Source organism: Oncorhynchus nerka, linkage group LG4 (assembly GCF_034236695.1).
Source record: "Oncorhynchus nerka isolate Pitt River linkage group LG4, Oner_Uvic_2.0, whole genome shotgun sequence".
Classification (NCBI taxonomy): Eukaryota; Metazoa; Chordata; class Actinopteri; order Salmoniformes; family Salmonidae; genus Oncorhynchus; species Oncorhynchus nerka.
The window spans coordinates 85,411,889-85,432,902 of record NC_088399.1 but is presented as its reverse complement, the minus strand read 5'-3'; the positions used below and the strand labels follow the sequence as shown (position 1 = coordinate 85,432,902).

Below are 21,014 nucleotides of genomic sequence, written 5' to 3'. Positions count from 1 at the left end.
GGTTCTTGGTTACTCTGTGTGTGTGACTGACTGGTCTCTGTCTCTGACTGTTTCTCTCTCTGGTCTGTAGGGAGCTGCGGGAGAAGATCCAGCCAGAGATCATGGAGCTTATCAAACAACAGAGGCTCAACCGTCTGTGTGATGGAACCTGCTTCAGGAAGATCAGCAGCCGCCGGAGGCAAGGTGGGTGTCTCTCTCTCTCTCTCTCTCACTCACTCACTCACTCACTCACTCACTCACTCACTCACTCACACAGAGAGAGAGAGTTTGGCCTGTGTACATTATTCGCTGCCCTATACACCAAACAACCTCATATCTCACCCAGTGTCACACTCCCACACACTATCCTACACAGGTGCCCTGTCTCTCTCTCAGGCCGGCTCACCAACCCTCACCACACCGTTAAAACACTCACTCTCTAGCCTCCCGGGTGGCGCAGTGGTCTAAGCTGTGCCACCAGAGATTCTGGGTTCGAGGCCAGGCTCTGTCGCAGCCGGCCGTGACCGGGAGGCCCATGGGGCGGCGCACAATTGGCCCAGTGTCGTCCGGGTTAGGGAGGGTTTGGTCGGCAGGGATATCCTTGTCTCATCGCGCACTTGGGCCGGGCGCATTGCACGCTGACCAGGTCGCCAGGTGTACGGTGTTTCCTCCGACACATTGGTGCGGCTGGCTTCCCGGTTAAGTGGGCATTGTGTCAAGAAGCAGTGCGGCTCGGTTGGGTTGTGTTTCGGAGGACGCATGGCTCTTGACCTTCGCCTCTCCTGAGTCCGTAACCTTCGCCTCTCCCGAGTCCCTACGGGAGTTGTAGCGATGAGACAAGACTGTAACTACTACAGATTGGATACCACAAAATTGGGGTGAAAAAAGGGGTAAAATAACATTTAAATAAACACTCTCTCTCTCTCTGGCCAGCTTACCAACCCCCACCACACCATTAAAACACACTCTCTCTCAGGCCAGCTCACCAACCCCCACCACACCATTAAAGCACTCTCTCTCTCTCTCTCTCTCTCTCTCTCTCTCTCTCTCTCTCTCTCTCTCTCTCAGGCCTCTCTCTCTCTCTCTCTCAGGCCTCTCTCTCAGGCCTCTCTCTCTCTCTCTCAGGCCTCTCTCTCAGGCCTCTCTCTCTCTCAGGCCTCTCTCTCTCTCTCTCTCGCTCTCTCTCTCGCTCTTGCCAGTTCACCAACCCCCACCACACCATTAAAACACTCTCTCTCTCTCTCTCTCTCTCTCTCTCTCTCTCTCTCTCTCTCAGGCCTCTCTCTCTCAGGCCTCTCTCTCTCTCTCTCAGGCCTCTCTCTCTCAGGCCTCTCTCTCTCTCTCAGGCCTCTCTCTCTCTCTCAGGCCTCTCTCTCTCTCTCACTCTCTGTCTCTCTCTCTCTCTCTCTCCCCCAGGCCTCTTTCTCTCTCTCTCCCTCTCTATCTCTCTCTCAGGCCTCTCTCTCTCTCTCTCAGGCCTCTCTCTCTTCTCTCTCCCTCTCTCTCTGGCCAAACACACTCTCTCTCAGGCCAGCTCACCAACCCCCACCACACCATTAAAGCACTCTCGCTCTGGCCAGCTCACCAACCCCCACCACACCATTAAAACACACTCTCTCTCAGGCCAGCTCACCAACCCCCACCACACCATTAAAGCACTCTCTCTCTCTCTCTCTCTCTCTCGCTCTGGCCAGCTCACCAACCCCCACCACACCATTAAAACACACTCTCTCTCGCTCTGGCCAGCTCACCAACCCCCACCACACCATTAAAACACACTCTCCTGCTCTCTTCTCCTCCTCCACCACACCACCACCTCTTTCTCTCTGTCTGTCTCGCTCTCTCTGTATTCTGCAGCATATTCCTCTCTAAGTGGGCAGTCTCCTTTGGCTTTGATGGAGCCATAGTGGTAACCTTGGAGGCTGTTCAAAAGTCTGGGTTGCTTTGTTAAACTCTCTGTGGAAACGCAGCCTTTCTACTACTAATTGGTCTTTTGATCAATCACATCAGATCTTTTTCAGAGCTAATCGGATTGGTCAAAAGACCAATTAGGGAAAAAAATATCAGAATTTGGCAGCCTTTGTCACACACCCACACGCACACACACACCATGCCAAACCGCTACTCCTCCAAAAATGAGCCAATACATGAATACCCCACAGGTGTCTGGAACTAACTGAGACAGTCTATTGCTTCCAAGACTGGCTAATATCTGAGCTGTGTGGCTCTCGACTTACCCTTGTTGTCTGGAACAGTTTCTCTCCCCAGCTCTACAGCACCGCAGAGCCTCATTGCTCTGAAGTGCGTGAATCAATTTCAGTAATGGAGGAACGGCCTTAATTCAATTCCCGGCCCGGTTTCTAAAGCTCTCCCCTGGTCATGTCAGTGTTCTGGAATGGACATGAGGTCGGTTAGCGTGACTCTTCAGAACCGTTGAACCCAAATTAGTCCACGCTGCGAATGTATTAAAGGGAATTGTGGTTGTAGTATCTGCCCGTGACTATTTCTTTGCCGTGGGTGTTTGTTCGCGTCGTGGGCATTCAGGTTGAGTTTTCAGGACAGAGAGGATCATTTCTTTGCTTGTTCTCGCCTCAGGTGAAAGACGGTTACAGAATACATCCTTTTCAATGTAACGTCCCAGGTTCCATAACATTTTACGCAGCTTTTATTAACAGTCAAATAAATAAACCTCCTTTCAGTAGAAGCATAGGGTATGTTTGTGTCCTAAATTGCACCCTATTCCCTATAGCGCACTACTTTTGACTAGAGTCCTATGGGACCTGGTCAAAAGTAGTGGACTACATAGGGAATAGGGTGCCATTTGGGACCATATCTCCCTGTCCTTTATTTAACTGTGGCTGTGGAATGGAAGCCTGTTCATCCTTTCCCTGTAAAGAACTGTGGAGCGGCACGATGGATAAAACTTGTACACTTCCGATTGGAGTGTTTGGGGAGTGTTGAGCCTAATATCCTTTTCATACTGGCTGGGGCCTCGGCATGGCAGGAACAGGGGAGAGCGAGGAGGAGACCACAGGGAAAGGCCTTATCGCATAGCACCGCTATAATGTGGAGTTTTTAACAGCCAGAGAAGATTTCATCTCACCAACCGAGACCAGACTGTCTCTCTCTGTCCTCTTCAGTCTCTATCTCTGTCTCTCTCTCACACACACACACACACAAAGGTAGTGTGTGTGTGTGAGGAGTGCTGGAAGCTGGCTCAGCACAGTATTTAAAAGGCATTCTCTCTGTCGTCCCAGGGCCTAAAGGCTGTTGGCTGTCTGCCACCACACTGTAGAGTACCTGAGTGAGCACAACTGAAGAGTTATCATTTCTACTTCAACCGCCTCTATCCTCCCATCTACACACACTTCCACCCTGGACTCTCCAAGTGCTTCCTCTCAAATCATATTTCCATATTAACTATTCATCTAACAGCTCTTAAATGGTGGTTGGCTTCTCCCTTCCATCACTGAATGTGAGGCTGGACCCTGTTTGGGAAACTCTCCTTAAAGCTGAGTACCTACCTGACAGACAGCAGGACACTATTAGGGAAACTCTCCTTAAAGCTGAGTATCTACCTGACAGACAGCAGGACAGTATTAGGGAAACTCTCCTTAAAGCTGAGTACCTACCTGACAGACAGCAGGACAGTATTAGGGAAACTCTCCTTAAAGCTGAGTACCTACCTGACAGACAGCAGGACAGTATTAGGGAAACTCTCCTTAAAGCTGAGTACCTACCTGACAGACAGCAGGACAGTATTTGGGAAACTCTCCTGAGTAAACAGACTGGAGTACCTACCTGACAGACAGCAGGACAGTATTAGGGAAACTCTCCTTAAAGCTGAGTACCCACCTGACAGACAGCAGGACAGTATTAGGGAAACTCTCCTTAAAGCTGAGTACCCACCTGACAGACAGCAGGACAGTATTAGGGAAACTCTCCTTAAAGCTGAGTACCTACCTGACAGACAGCAGGACAGTATTAGGGAAACTCTCCTTAAAGCGGAGTACCTACCTGACAGACAGCAGGACAGTATTAGGGAAACTCTCCTTAAACCTGAGTACCCACCTGACAGACAGCAGGACAGTATTAGGGAAACTCTCCTTAAAGCTGAGTACCTACCTGACAGACAGCAGGACAGTATTAGGGAAACTCTCCTTAAAGCTGAGTACCCACCTGACAGACAGCAGGACAGTATTAGGGAAACTCTCCTTAAAGCTGAGTACCCACCTGACAGACAGCAGGACAGTATTAGGGAAACTCTCCTTAAAGCTGAGCACCTACCTGACAGACAGCAGGACAGTATAGGGAAACTCTCCTTAAAGCTGAGTACCCACCTGACAGAGCATCAGAGTCAAGTGCCTCTGTCTTTTTAAGTGCAGAACAGACACCAAATACGTATATGTCTACATAGAAGTCAGCACAAGCTGACTCTCTCTCTCTCTCTACACCTCTACACCTCTACACACCTACACATCTACACCTCTCTACCTCTACACCTCTCTACCTCTCTTCCTCTCTACCTCTACACCTCTCTACCTTTACACCTCTCTACACCTCTACACCTCTACACCTCTACACCTCTTACACCTCTCTACCTCTCTACCTCTACACCTATCTACCTCTCTACCTCTACCTCTACCTCTACACCTCTCTACCTCTCTACCTCTCTACCTCTACACCTCTACACCTCTCTACCTCTCTACCTCTACACGTCTCTACCTCTACACCTCTTATACCTCTCTACCTCTACCTCTACACCTCTACACCTCTCTACCTCTCTACCTCTTACACCTCTCTACCTCTACACCTCTCTACCTCTACACCTATCTACCTCTCTACCTCTACCTCTCTACCTCTACACGTCTCTACCTCTACACCTCTTATACCTCTCTACCTCTACACCTCTCTACCTCTCTACCTCTACACCTCTTACACCTCTCTACCTCTACACCTCTCTACCTCTACACCTCTCTACCTCTACACCTCTACACCTCTCTACCTCTACACCTCTACACCTCTCTACCTCTACACCTCTCTACCTCTACACCTCTCTACCTCTCTACCTCTACACCTCTACACCTATCTACCTCTCTACCTCTCTACCTCTCTACCTCTACACCTCTCTACCTCTACACCTCTCTACCTCTCTACCTCTACACCTCTACACCTATCTACCTCTCTACCTCTACACCTCTTACACCTCTCTACCTCTACACCTCTCTACCTCTACACCTATCTACCTATCTACCTCTCTACCTCTCTACCTCTACACCTCTACACCTCTACACCTCTCTACCTCTTACACCTCTCTACCTCTCTACCTCTCTACCTCTACACCTCTCTACCTCTCTACCTCTACCTCTACACCTCTCTACCTCTACACCTCTCTACCTATCTACCTCTCTACCTCTACACCTCTCTACCTCTTACACCTCTTACACCTCTCTACCTCTACACCTCTCTACCTCTACACCTATCTACCTCTCTACCTCTCTACCTCTACACCTCTACACCTCTACACCTCTACACCTCTCTACCTCTACACCTCTCTACCTCTCTACCTCTACACCTCTACACCTATCTACCTCTCTACCTCTACACCTCTCTACCTCTACACCTCTACACCTCTCTACCTCTCTACCTCTACACCTCTACACCTATCTACCTCTCTACCTCTCTACCTCTACACCTCTACACCTCTACACCTCTCTACCTCTACCTCTACACCTCTTACACCTCTCTACCTCTACACCTCTCTACCTCTACACCTCTCTACCTCTACACCTCTACACCTCTACACCTCTCTACCTCTACCTCTACACCTATCTACCTATCTACCTCTCTACCTCTCTACCTCTACACCTCTACACCTCTACACCTCTCTACCTCTTACACCTCTCTACCTCTCTACCTCTACACCTCTACACCTCTCTACCTCTACACCTCTACACCTCTACACCTCTACACCTCTCTACCTCTCTACCTCTTACACCTCTCTACCTCTCTACCTCTACACCTCTCTACCTCTTACACCTCTCTACCTCTCTACCTCTCTACCTCTACACCTCTTACACCTCTCTACCTCTACACCTCTCTACCTCTACACCTATCTACCTATCTACCTCTACACCTATCTACCTCTCTACCTCTCTACCTCTCTACCTCTACACCTCTCTACCTCTACACCTCTACACCTCTCTACCTCTACACCTCTACACCTCTCTACCTCTCTACCTCTCTACCTCTACACCTCTACACCTATCTACCTCTCTACCTCTACACCTCTCTACCTCTACACCTCTACACCTCTCTACCTCTACACCTCTACACCTCTCTACCTCTACACCTCTACACCTCTCTACCTCTCTACCTCTACACCTCTACACCTATCTACCTCTCTACCTCTCTACCTCTCTACCTCTACACCTCTACACCTCTACACCTCACTACCTCTACACCTCTTACACCTCTCTACCTCTACACCTATCTACCTATCTACCTATCTACCTCTCTACCTCTACACCTCTACACCTCTACACCTCTCTACCTCTTACACCTCTCTACCTCTCTACCTCTACACCTCTACACCTCTACACCTCTCTACACCTCTACACCTCTCTACCTCTACACCTCCTACACCTCTCTACCTCTACACCTCTCTACCTCTACACCTATCTACCTATCTACCTCTCTACCTCTACACATCTACACCTCTCTACCTCTACACCTCTCTACCTCTCTTCCTCTCTACCTCTACACCTCTCTACCTTTACACCTCTCTACACCTCTACACCTCTACACCTCTACACCTCTTACACCTCTCTACCTCTCTACCTCTACACCTATCTACCTCTCTACCTCTACCTCTACCTCTACACCTCTCTACCTCTCTACCTCTCTACCTCTACACCTCTACACCTCTCTACCTCTCTACCTCTACACGTCTCTACCTCTACACCTCTTATACCTCTCTACCTCTACCTCTACACCTCTACACCTCTCTACCTCTCTACCTCTTACACCTCTCTACCTCTACACCTCTCTACCTCTACACCTATCTACCTCTCTACCTCTACCTCTCTACCTCTACACGTCTCTACCTCTACACCTCTTATACCTCTCTACCTCTACACCTCTCTACCTCTACACCTCTTACACCTCTCTACCTCTACACCTCTCTACCTCTACACCTCTCTACCTCTACACCTCTACACCTCTCTACCTCTACACCTCTACACCTCTCTACCTCTACACCTCTCTACCTCTACACCTCTCTACCTCTCTACCTCTACACCTCTACACCTATCTACCTCTCTACCTCTCTACCTCTCTACCTCTACACCTCTCTACCTCTACACCTCTCTACCTCTCTACCTCTACACCTCTACACCTATCTACCTCTCTACCTCTCTACCTCTCTACCTCTACACCTCTTACACCTCTCTACCTCTACACCTCTCTACCTCTACACCTATCTACCTATCTACCTCTCTACCTCTCTACCTCTACACCTCTACACCTCTACACCTCTCTACCTCTTACACCTCTCTACCTCTCTACCTCTCTACCTCTCTACCTCTACACCTCTACACCTCTCTACCTCTCTACCTCTACACCTCTCTACCTCTACACCTCTCTACCTATCTACCTCTCTACCTCTACACCTCTCTACCTCTCTACCTCTTACACCTCTTACACCTCTCTACCTCTACACCTCTCTACCTCTACACCTATCTACCTCTCTACCTCTCTACCTCTCTACCTCTACACCTCTACACCTCTCTACCTCTACACCTCTACACCTCTCTACCTCTACACCTCTCTACCTCTCTACCTCTACACCTCTACACCTATCTACCTCTCTACCTCTACACCTCTCTACCTCTACACCTCTACACCTCTCTACCTCTCTACCTCTACACCTCTACACCTATCTACCTCTCTACCTCTCTACCTCTACACCTCTACACCTCTACACCTCTCTACCTCTACCTCTACACCTCTTACACCTCTCTACCTCTACACCTCTCTACCTCTACACCTCTACACCTCTCTACCTCTACACCTCTACACCTCTACACCTCTCTACCTCTACCTCTACACCTATCTACCTATCTACCTATCTACCTCTCTACCTCTACACCTCTACACCTCTACACCTCTCTACCTCTTACACCTCTCTACCTCTCTACCTCTCTACCTCTACACCTCTACACCTCTCTACCTCTACACCTCTACACCTCTACACCTCTCTACCTCTCTACCTCTCTACCTCTTACACCTCTCTACCTCTCTACCTCTACACCTCTCTACCTCTTACACCTCTCTACCTCTCTACCTCTCTACCTCTACACCTCTACACCTCTCTACCTCTACACCTCTTACACCTCTCTACCTCTACACCTCTCTACCTCTACACCTCTACACCTCTCTACCTCTACACCTCTACACCTCTCTACCTCTACACCTATCTACCTATCTACCTCTCTACCTCTCTACCTCTACACCTCTACACCTCTACACCTCTCTACCTCTTACACCTCTCTACCTCTCTACCTCTCTACCTCTCTACCTCTCTACCTCTACACCTCTACACCTCTCTACCTCTCTACCTCTACACCTCTCTACCTCTACACCTCTCTACCTATCTACCTCTCTACCTCTACACCTCTCTACCTCTCTACCTCTTACACCTCTTACACCTCTCTACCTCTACACCTCTCTACCTCTACACCTATCTACCTCTCTACCTCTCTACCTCTCTACCTCTACACCTCTACACCTCTCTACCTCTACACCTCTACACCTCTCTACCTCTACACCTCTCTACCTCTCTACCTCTACACCTCTACACCTATCTACCTCTCTACCTCTACACCTCTCTACCTCTACACCTCTACACCTCTCTACCTCTCTACCTCTACACCTCTACACCTATCTACCTCTCTACCTCTCTACCTCTACACCTCTACACCTCTACACCTCTCTACCTCTACCTCTACACCTCTTACACCTCTCTACCTCTACACCTCTCTACCTCTACACCTCTACACCTCTCTACCTCTACACCTCTACACCTCTCTACCTCTACCTCTACACCTATCTACCTATCTACCTATCTACCTCTCTACCTCTACACCTCTACACCTCTACACCTCTCTACCTCTTACACCTCTCTACCTCTCTACCTCTCTACCTCTACACCTCTACACCTCTCTACCTCTACACCTCTACACCTCTACACCTCTCTACCTCTCTACCTCTTACACCTCTCTACCTCTCTACCTCTACACCTCTCTACCTCTTACACCTCTCTACCTCTCTACCTCTCTACCTCTACACCTCTACACCTCTCTACCTCTACCTCTACACCTCTTACACCTCTCTACCTCTACACCTCTCTACCTCTACACCTCTACACCTCTCTACCTCTACACCTCTACACCTCTCTACCTCTACCTCTACACCTATCTACCTATCTACCTATCTACCTCTCTACCTCTCTACCTCTCTACCTCTACACCTCTACACCTCTCTACCTCTTACACCTCTCTACCTCTCTACCTCTACACCTCTACACCTCTCTACCTCTACACCTCTACACCTCTCTACCTCTCTACCTCTTACACCTCTCTACCTCTCTACCTCTACACCTCTCTACCTCTTACACCTCTCTACCTCTCTACCTCTCTACCTCTACACCTCTTACACCTCTCTACCTCTACACCTCTCTACCTCTACACCTATCTACCTATCTACCTCTACACCTATCTACCTCTCTACCTCTCTACCTCTACACCTCTCTACCTCTACACCTCTACACCTCTCTACCTCTACACCTCTCTACCTCTCTACCTCTCTACCTCTACACCTCTACACCTATCTACCTCTCTACCTCTACACCTCTCTACCTCTACACCTCTACACCTCTCTACCTCTACACCTCTACATCTCTCTACCTCTACACCTCTACACCTCTCTACCTCTCTACCTCTACACCTCTACACCTATCTACCTCTCTACCTCTCTACCTCTACACCTCTACACCTCTACACCTCTACACCTCTCTACCTCTCTACCTCTACACCTCTTACACCTCTCTACCTCTACACCTATCTACCTATCTACCTATCTACCTATCTACCTCTCTACCTCTCTACCTCTACACCTCTACACCTCTACACCTCTCTACCTCTTACACCTCTCTACCTCTCTACCTCTCTACCTCTCTACCTCTCTACCTCTCTACCTCTACACCTCTCTACACCTCTACACCTCTCTACCTCTACACCTCCTACACCTCTCTACCTCTACACCTCTCTACCTCTACACCTATCTACCTATCTACCTCTCTACCTCTACACCTCTCTACCTCTCTACCTCTTACACCTCTCTACCTCTACACCTCTCTACCTCTACACCTCTCTACCTCTACACCTATCTACCTCTCTACCTCTACACGTCTCTACCTCTACACCTCTCTACCTCTCTACCTCTCTACCTCTACACCTCTACACCTCTACACCTCTCTACCTCTACACCTCTCTACCTCTACACCTCTCTACCTCTACACCTATCTACCTCTCTACCTCTACCTCTCTACCTCTACACGTCTCTACCTCTACACCTCTTACACCTCTCTACCTCTACACCTCTACACCTCTCTTTCTCTCTACCTCTCTACCTCTACACCTCTCTACCTCTCTACCTCTCTACCTCTACACCTCTCTACCTCTACACCTCTACACCTCTCTTTCTCTCTACCTCTCTACCTCTACACCTCTCTTTCTCTCTACATCTCTACCTCTACACCTCTCTACCTCTCTACCTCTCTACCTCTACACCTCTCTACCTCTACACCTCTACACCTCTCTTTCTCTCTACCTCTCTACCTCTACACCTCTCTTTCTCTCTACATCTCTACCTCTACACCTCTCTACCTCTCTACCTCTCTACCTCTACACCTCTCTACCTCTACACCTCTCTACCTCTCTACCTCTACACCTCTCTACCTCTACACCTCTACACCTCTACACCTCTCTACCTCTACACCTCTCTACCTCTACACCTATCTACCTCTCTACCTCTCTACCTCTACACGTCTCTACCTCTACACCTCTTACACCTCTCTACCTCTACACCTCTACACCTCTCTTTCTCTCTACCTCTCTACCTCTACACCTCTCTTTCTCTCTACATCTCTACCTCTACACCTCTCTACCTCTCTACCTCTCTACCTCTACACCTCTCTACCTCTCTACCTCTACACCTCTCTACCTCTCTACCTCTACACCTCTCTACCTCTCTACCTCTCTACCTCTACACCTCTCTACCTCTACACCTCTCTACCTCTACACCTCTCTACTTCTACACCTCTCTACCTCTACACCTCTCTACCTCTACACCTCTACACCTCTCTACCTCTACCCCTCTACACCTCTCGACCTCTCTACCTCTACACCTCTCTTTCTCTCTACCTCTCTACCTCTACACCTCTCTACCTCTCTACCTCTACACCTCTCTACCTCTACACCTCTCTACCTCTCTACCTCTACACCTCTCTACCTCTCTACCTCTACACCTCTCTACCTCTCTACCTCTACACCTATCTACCTCTCTACCTCTCTACCTCTACACCTCTCTACCTCTACACCTCTCTACTTCTACACCTCTCTACCTCTACACCTCTCTACCTCTACACCTCTCTACCTCTACACCTCTCTACCTCTACACCTCTCGACCTCTCTACCTCTACACCTCTCTACCTCTACACCTCTCTACCTCTCTACCTCTACACCTCTCTACCACTACCTCTCTACCTCTCTACTAGACACAACACAGCCACTCCATACAGACCAGCACCAGCCAGCCTCCCTGCTGCCAAATGTCTATTCTCAGCAATTAGGATTTTGACTGTGCCGCGTGGGCCAGCCTAGCGTGGGCCAGCCTAGCTCTGCTCTGCCAGGGACGTGCCAAGGCGGGCAAGAGCTGGCACGGTGGGTAGAGAATAAAGTGAAAGGTCTTGCTCTACGGGAGCCCTGCCCACAGTGCTCAGGCGTGCCAGCTGCCCAGCAGGCGATAGCACCCCAGTGCCAGGGCTTCAGTAACGCTAGCCACCTCAGGCACATGATAGCATCACTCACCTGACCTGATTCAGGTGCCAATTTCATTGTCTGTGTCTAACTGTCCATATGGGATAGTGTTAGGCTTTTGGTGTTTGGTGTTGCAGCCTTTAGAAAACAGCATCAATATGATTTGGGTGGTTCTGGTCTATACAGTACGTACAGAATCTAGATGTATTAGTGTCTGTTTCACAGGTTTGTAGGTCTTCTATGCTGGTCCTTTCCTCTCTCGTCATACACTGATTTGCTTTTGATTTTATCCACTGATCTAGACATTAAACCCTGGTTTTCTCTCCCTCTCTCCATAGATAAGTTCTGGTACTGTCGACTGTCTCCGAACCATAAAGTCCTGCACTACGGAGATCTGGAGGAGAGCCCTCAGGGAGAGGTGCCCCATGACTCTCTACAGGAAAAATGTGAGTAGTAGCAACACCAGTACTGCTCTGGGTCAAACAAACTGTGAGTTTTCCTTTAAAAAGAGACAACTGACACTTGCTAAATAAGATGGTGGTTGTTGTTGACATTGTTAGTAGTTGATGCAGCATGTCAACAGAACTGTGATATGTGGTTTTCTAACCTAGCTATCTTCAGATGAATGCACTAACTTGTAAGTCACTCTGGATAAGAGTGTCTGCTTAATGACTAAAATGTACTGTAAACTAACTGATGATGAGGAGGATAAAATGATGTTTTCCTTGATGTTGCCGTTCCTCTCTTCCTCCTCCTCCCATAGTACCCGTGGCCGACATGAAAGCGGTGGTCACTGGTAAGGACTGTCCTCACATGAAGGAGAAGGGATCTCTGAAGCAGAACAAGGTGAGTGTATCTACAGTATATATATAACAGTATATCAGCGTATCTGTGTCTTATATAACAGTATATCAGCGTATCTGTGTCTTATATAACAATATCTGTCAGCGTATCTGTGTCTTATATAACAGTATATCAGCATATCTGTGTCTTATATAACAGTATGTCAGCGTATCTGTGTCTTATATAACAGTATGTCAGCGTATCTGTGTCCTATATAACAGTATATCAGCGTATCTGTGTCTTATATAACAGTATCTGTCAGCGTATCTGTGTCCTATATAACAGTATCTGTCAGCGTATCTGTGTCTTATATAACAATATCTGTCAGCGTATCTGTGTCCTATATAACAGTATATCAGCGTATCTGTGTCTTATATAACAGTATATCAGCGTATCTGTGTCCTATATAACAGTATATCAGCGTATCTGTGTCTTATATAACAGTATGTCAGCGTATCTGTGTCTTATATAACAATATCTGTGTCTTATATAACAGTATGTCAGCGTATCTGTGTCTTATATAACAATATCTGTGTCTTATATAACAGTATATCAGCGTATCTGTGTCTTATATAACAGTATATCAGCGTATCTGTGTCCTATATAACAGTATGTCAGCGTATCTGTGTCTTATATAACAGTATATCAGCGTATCTGTGTCTTATATAACAGTATATCAGCGTATCTGTGTCTTATATAACAGTATGTCAGCGTATCTGTGTCTTATATAACAGTATATCAGCGTATCTGTGTCTTATATAACAGTATATCAGCGTATCTGTGTCTTATATAACAGTATATCAGCGTATCTGTGTCTTATATAACAGTATATCAGCGTATCTGTGTCTTATATAACAGTATGTCAGCGTATCTGTGTCTTATATAACAGTATATCAGCGTATCTGTGTCTTATATAACAGTATATCAGCGTATCTGTGTCTTATATAACAGTATGTCAGCGTATCTGTGTCTTATATAACAGTATATCAGCGTATCTGTGTCTTATATAACAGTATATCAGCGTATCTGTGTCTTATATAACAGTATATCAGTGTATCTGTGTCTTATATAACAGTATATCAGCGTATCTGTCTCTTATATAACAATATCTGTCAGTGTATCTGTGTCCTATAAACTCAGCAAAAAAAGAAATGTCCTCTCACTGTCAACTGCGTTTATTTTCAGCAAACTTAACATGTGTAAATATGTGTATGAACATAACAAGATTCAACAACTGAGGCATAAACTGAACAAGTTCCACAGACATGTGACTAACAGAAATGGAAGATTGTGTACCTGAACAAAGGAGGGGTCAAAATCAAAAGTGACAGTCAGTATCTGGTGTGGCCACTAGCTGCATTAAGTGCATCATTTCCTCATGGACTGCACCAGATTTGCCATCTCACTTAGGTAACATCTCACTTAGGACACTAAAGAGGCCTTTCTACTGACACCAAAATAATCTCCTCATGGACCATTTGCCATTTTTGCCAGATGTTACCGAAGTGAGATGTTACCCCACTCTTTCACCAAGGCACCTGCAAGTTCCCGGACATTTCTGGGGGGAATGGCCCTAGCCCCACCCTCCGATCCAACAGGTTCCAGACCTGCTCAATGGGATTGAGATCTTGGCTCTTCGCTGGACATGGCAAAACACTGACATTCCTGTCTTGCAGGAAATCACACACAGATCGAGCAGTATGGCTGGTGGCATTGTCTTGCTGGAGGGTCATGTCAGGATGAGCCTGCAGGAAGGGTGCCACATGAGGGAGGAGGATGTCTTCCCTGTAATGCACAGCGTTGAGATTGCCTGCAATGACAACAAGCTCAGTCCGATGATGCTGTGACACACACTATACACAGACCATTGACGGACCCTCCACCTCCAAATCGATCCCGCTCCAGAGTTCAGACCTCGGTGTAACGCTCATTCCTTCAACGATAAACGCGAATCCGACCATCACCCCTGGTGAGACAAAACCTTGACTCGTCAGTGAAGAGCACTTTTTGCCAGCCCTGTCTGGTCCAACGACGGTGGGTTTGTGCCCATAGGCGACTTGTTACCTGGTGAGGATCTGCCTTACAACAGGTCTACAAGCCCTCAGTCCAGCCTCTCTCAGCCTATTGCGGACAGTCTGAGCACTGATGGAGGGATTGTGCGTTCCTGGTGTAACTCGGGCAGTTGTTGTTGCCACCCTGTACCTGTCCCGCAGGTGTGATGTTTGGATGTACCGATCCTGTGCGGGTGTTGTTACATGTGGTCTGCCACTGCAAGGATGGTCAGCTGTCCGTCCTGTAGCACTGTCTTAGACGTCTCACAGTACAGACATTGCAATTTAACAAATTCTTATTTACAATGACGGCTTACCAGGGAACAGTGGGTTAACTGCCTTGTTCAGGGGCAGAACGACAGATTTTTACCTTGTCAGCTCGGTGATTCAATCTAGCAACCTTTCGGTTACTGGCCCAACAGTCTAACCACTAGGTTACCTGCCACCTCATGCCTCCTTGCAGCATGCCTAAGGCACGTTCACGCAGATGAGCAGGGACCCTGGGCATCTTTCTTTTGGTGTTTTTTAGAGGCAGTAGAAAGGCCTCTTTAATGTCCTAAGTTTTCATAACTGTGACCTTAATTGCCTACTGTCTGTAAACTGTTAGTGTCTTAACGACCGTTCCACAGGTGCATGGTCATTAATTGTTTATGGTTCATTGAACAAGCATGAAGATCTGTGAAGTTATTTGGATTTTTACGAATTATCTTTGAAGGACAGGGTCCTGAAAAAGGGACATTTCTTTTTTAGCTGAGTTTATAATAGTGTCTGTCAGTGTGTCTATGACCGTACAGTATTTGTTAGTCTGGCTGTGTCTTATGACATTATAAACTGGGTGGATCAAGCCCTGAACGCTGATTGGCTAACAGCCGTGGCATATCAGACGTTATACCACGGGTATGGCAAAACATTTATTCATTTATAATAACAATAAGGCACCTCCAGGGTCCGCGTTGCGTTGTGCCTAAGAACAGCCCTTAGCCGTGGTATATTGGACATATACCACACCCACTTGGGCCTTATTGCTTAAATATAGTATATGTCAGTGTATCTGTGTCTTATATGATAAAATAATAGCCAGCACAATATCAAGGAATATTAACCCACATTTAAGATGGCTGTTGACATGTCAGCCTAGTTAAACCCAAATCCCTCGATCTTCTATGTATAGACATCTTAACCGAGATGAAATAATTGTTAGCCCTTCCTTTGAGCAGGTACGTAGGCCCAGCCTCTGTAGGTTCTCAGTACTGATTAGAAACCCATACATTCTGCTAACGCTGAATGATTAGGTCCTGCAAATATGTTCTGGAAGACAAAGGAGCACCGATTCTCTCTCACCTGGACCTATTACTTTGTTGGCGAATATGGTTTTCTGGAAGAATGGGCCTACAGGGCTGTCTGACTGACTGGCTGTCTGACTGGCTGTCTGACTGGCTGACTGGCTGGCTGACTGGCAGGCTGTGTCCTAGGCCAAGTTTAGGCTGTATGAATGGGAACACGAGCAGAGTCCCCTCTCTGGGCCCGGGCAGAGCAGTCACAGACCTAGGCTGCATTTCAATATCTAGTGTTGGACAACAGTATGTCTCAAAGTGCCTTTCTGTCCCCCAACCGTACCCCTGCTCGTACCCCGTACGTACCCCTGCTCGATATGCTCCATCCCCTGGCACCCAGCAGGTGGCGCCGGCACACGACAGCCAAGACATCTGGTGTTGGAGTGGCTGGGGAGGGAATGTGTTAGAGAGTCAAAGCTGGAGGGAAGCACAAACTGGAGGAGAGGAGAGGAGCGGCTCATTAGCATGTTAGTGACAGTGCTACATTTGAACTCCCTCCTTTTCTCTCTTTCTCTCTCTCTCTCCCCCTCCCCTTCCTCTTGCTCCCCCTCTCTCTACCTCTCTCTCGCTACAGGAGGTTCAGGAGCTGGCCTTCTCCGTCCTCTATGAGTCAGACGAGTATTTAAACTTCATCGCTCCGGACAAGCATGAGGTAAGCACTAGGCAGCTGGCACGGTCACCCAGCCAATGACAGCTTTCACAGATGGACTGAGAGGAAGTCAGTGGAGGTCGTCCATTCTCCAGGACACTTTATGTTAATACACTGCTATGGGTGTGTGCAGGGGTGGGCGCGTTGTCTGTCTGTCTGTCTGTCTGTCTCTACACGTACTTATCCTCTCCTGTCTCTCCTCAGTACTGTGTGTGGACGGACGGTCTGAACGCCCTCCTGGGGAAGGAGATGACCAGTGACTTCACCAAGTCAGACATGGACACCCTACTCTCCATGGAGATGAAGCTCCGCCTCCTCGACCTGGAGAACATCCAGATCCCAGAGGCCCCTCCCCCCATTCCCAAAGAACCTAGCAACTATGACTTTGTTTATGACTGCAACTAACTAACCAACCATTCAAAATAACTTAGCACCTGGACTGGACCAACCAACTCTTTTTTCTAAAACGGCACCTGGAAAAAATGGAAAATAAAAAAATTATGATGAAATGATGAGCGACAGAAAAAGGATTATATTGAACAATTTTCCTTCCTTCTTGCTAAACTTCCTTTTTTAATTAAAGGGTGCGTTTTAATAGGTTTGCAGCACTTAATGACTTTTTGCGACCCACTGACTGAACCATCCCATCACCATGGAGACCAAACCAGGAAGCATCCATATGGGTCCTTTGGGTCCTAAACCAGACATGCTCTTCTATCGGGCTCAATGGTCTCTAAACGTTGTTGTTTGGTCGTCACTCTCCAAGATGTCGTCACAGTGTTCCTCTCACCTTAAAACCTGCTCACTCTTCACTCCTTCACTGAAGCGTATGTCATTTGCTTGGGGTTTGTTGTTGAAAAGCTCTTTGATAAACGCTTGGATGTTTTGTTTTGTTGACTTTCGAGAGACTGTAAAGAGGTGTTGAGGGACGTTAAGTTTTTATCTCCAACAGTGTGGCTGTGTCCTAAATGGCACCCTATTCTCTATATAGTGCATTACCTTTGACCAGGATTAAAAGAACTGCACTATATAGGGAATAAAGTAGTGTACTATGTAGGGAATGGGTTGCTATTTCAGACACAGAATCTGTTTTACATTTACGTGGCAATGTTAATGTGGCAAGGTAATGTACGTGGCAAGGTAATGTTTCTGAGAGGAAGAAAGGATCAAGTGTATTTAAGATGATGAAGTGTATATTTTGAGTTTTTCTCCCAGGTATCTTACTCCATACTTCACATACTGTCTTTAGACTGTTACAATAAGTGTGTTGTTCTAAAACCTGGCACTGTAATACAATATAGGAAACTGCCTCTGAAGTTCCTGAAGCCTTCTATCCCCATATCACGGCTGCTTTGAGCATACTGTGTACTCACACACTGGCTTAGCCCAAACAAACACACAACTTTAATAGCTCCATGCTTCCTGAGACGTACACCTGTCTCTTTCCTCCATCTTGATAACGTTCGATCAGGCTCGATTGCGACTGCTGTAACATTCCGAAGCAATATTGAGCAAAATACATAAATAAAGATCTTGGTTATGCTGATGGTGTAATGTAGTGATATTTGTGCTGCTGCCAAGTAGACAGTATTGGGGATGTTTGTGTTTTTAATAAAGGGAACTTGTTTAGTTTTCAAGATCTATGTGGCCGTCAAAATTTGGAGGTTCATGTACATTTTATTTAAAAGCGAATCATGAGTGGATATTTCTAATATGATTTATTATTTAATACCTTCAGATGTTCGTATCTAGGTCTGAAAGCCCCTCAACCTGCTGTTTACATTAAAGATTTAAGGAAACTGACATCTCTTGTTGCATATTCTATTATTACTGTAAATATGATATTATTAGTTTTGTCTTTCTACCTGGTATGAGCTTTTGTTATTGTGTATGTGTCCATGCCACCAAATCTCCTATCACTAAAAATACCAATACTGCATCACTTATTGTTGATGTGGCTTTCTATACAGCCGATTAAAAAAAAAAAAACAGAACTGCTTGCATGTTATAGAGAGAGAGCGCAGAGAGAGCAAGCGGAGAGAAAACGGAGAGAGAGAGAGAAAGCGGAGAGAGAGCAGAGAGAGAAGGGAGAGGGAGGAAGAGAGAGGGGAGAGAGGGGAGAGAGCGGAGAGAGAGGGAGAGAGCGAGTGGAGAGAGCAGGAATGACAAGATACTCTCCAGCTATTACTCTCCCTCTCTATTTTCCTCTCCATCTCTCCGTATCTCTCGCTCTCTTCCTCTCTCGCTCTGTATCTCTCTCTCTGTATCACTTGCTCTCGCTCTCTCCTGTGGAAGAACTCTGATCCAAGAGACTGCCAAGTGCAGTACACATAAAATGCAGCACTCTCTCTCCGCTCTCTCTCTCTCCGCTCTCGCTCTCCACTCTCTCCGCTCTCTCCGCTCTCTCTTTCTCCCCTCTCTCTCTCCGCTCTCTTTCCCCTCTCTCTCTTTTCTCTCTCTCGCTCTCCTCTCTCTCTCTCTGTCTCTCTTTCCGCTATCTCTCCGCTCTCTCTCTCTCCGCTCTCTCTGCTCTTTCTCCACTCTCTCTCTCTCTCCGCTCTCTCTCTCTCTCTCTCCGCTCTCTCTCTTTCCGCTCTCTCTCTTTCCGCTCTCTCTCTCTCCGCTCTCTCTCTCTCTTCTCTCTCTCTGCTCTCTCTCCGCTCTCCACTCTATCTGCTCTCCGCTCTCTCTCTCTCTCTCTCCGCTCTTTCTCTCTCTCTCTCTCCGCTCTCTCTCCTCTCTCTCTGCTCTCTCTCCGCTCTCTCTCCTCTCTCCGCTCTCTCTCTCACCTCTCTCTACTCTCTCTCTCTCTCTGCTCTCTCTCTCTCTGCTCTCTCTCTCTCTGCTCTCTCTCTGCTCTCTATCTGCTCTCTCTCTGCTCTCTCTCCGCTCTCTCTCCGCGCTCTCTCTCTCTGCTCTCTCTGCGCTGTCTCTGCTCTCTCTCTGCTCTCTCTCTGCTCGCTCTCCGCTCTCTCTCCTCTCTCTCTCTGCTCTCTTTTTGCTCTCTCTTTTTGCTCTCTCTTCGCTCTCTCTCCGCTCTCGCTCTCCTCTCGCTCTTTCTCTGCTCTCTTTCCGCTCTCTTCTCTGCTCTCTCTCTGCTCTTTCTCCGCTCTCTCTCTGCTTGCTCTCCTCTCTCTCTGCTCTCTCTCCGCTCTCTCTCCACTCTCTCTTTCCGCTCTCTCTGCTCTCTCTCCGCTCTCTCTCTATTTTCCTCTCCATCTCTCCGTATCTCTCGCTCTCTTCCTATCTCTCGCTCTCTTCCTCTCTCGCTCTGTATCTCTCTCTCTCTGTGTCACTTGCTCTCGCTCTCTCGTGTGGAAGAACTCTGATCCAAGAGACTGCCACGTGCAGTACACAGAAAATGCAGCGCTCTCTCTCCGCTCTCGCTCTCCACTCTCTCCGCTCTCTCTTTCCGCTCTCCTCTCTCTCTTTCCGCTCTCTCTCTTTTCTCTCTCTCCTATCTCCCTCCTCTCTCTCTCTCTCTGTCTCTCTTTTCGCTATCTCTCCGCTCTCTCTCTCTCTCCGCTCTCTCCGCTCTCTCTCTGCTCTCTCTCCGCTCTCCCTCTTTCCGCTCTCTCTCGCTCTCCGCTCTCTCTCTCTCTCTCTGCTCTCTATCTCCGCTCTCCACTCTCTATCTGCTCTCCGCTCTTTCTCTCTCTCTCTCTCCGCTCTCTCTCTCTCCGCTCTCTCTCTCTCTGCTCTCTCTCCTCTCTCCGCTCTCGCTCCTCTCTCTCCTCTCTCTCTCTGCTCTCTCCGCGCTCTCTCTTCGCTCTTTCTCTGCTCTCTTTCCGCTCTCTCTGCTCTCTCTCCGCTCTCTCTCTGCTCTCTCTCCGCTCTCTCTCTGCTCGCTCTCCTCTCTGCTCTCTCTCCGCTCTCTCTCCGCTCTCTCTTTCCGCTCTCTCCGCTCTCTCTTTCCGCTCTCTCTGCTCTCTCTCTGGTCTCTCTCCGCTCGCTCTCCTCTCTCTCTCTGCTCGCTCTCCTCTCTCTCTCCACTCTCTTTCCTCTCTCTGGTCCCTGCTCTCCACTCTCTGCTCTCTTTCAGCTCTCTCTCTCCTGTCTC

General features: G+C 47.8%; 1 protein-coding gene across 4 annotated transcripts in view; it reads left to right on the top strand.

Annotated features, from left to right (window-relative positions):
- LOC115123163 (engulfment and cell motility protein 1) overlaps positions 1 to 18,757 on the top strand; it is a 234,667-nt gene extending 215,910 nt beyond the window's left edge. For all 4 annotated transcript variants that reach the window (XM_065017983.1, XM_065017982.1, XM_065017981.1 and 1 more), the window contains 5 exons: positions 71 to 183; positions 12,416 to 12,523; positions 12,841 to 12,923; positions 16,880 to 16,957; positions 17,159 to 18,757. In XM_065017983.1, the coding sequence (XP_064874055.1) occupies positions 71 to 183; positions 12,416 to 12,523; positions 12,841 to 12,923; positions 16,880 to 16,957; positions 17,159 to 17,359 (583 nt within the window). In that variant the 3' untranslated portion in view covers positions 17,360 to 18,757. The remainder of the gene's footprint in view (positions 1 to 70; positions 184 to 12,415; positions 12,524 to 12,840; positions 12,924 to 16,879; positions 16,958 to 17,158) is intronic.
- Positions 18,758 to 21,014: the final 2,257 nt, after the last annotated feature.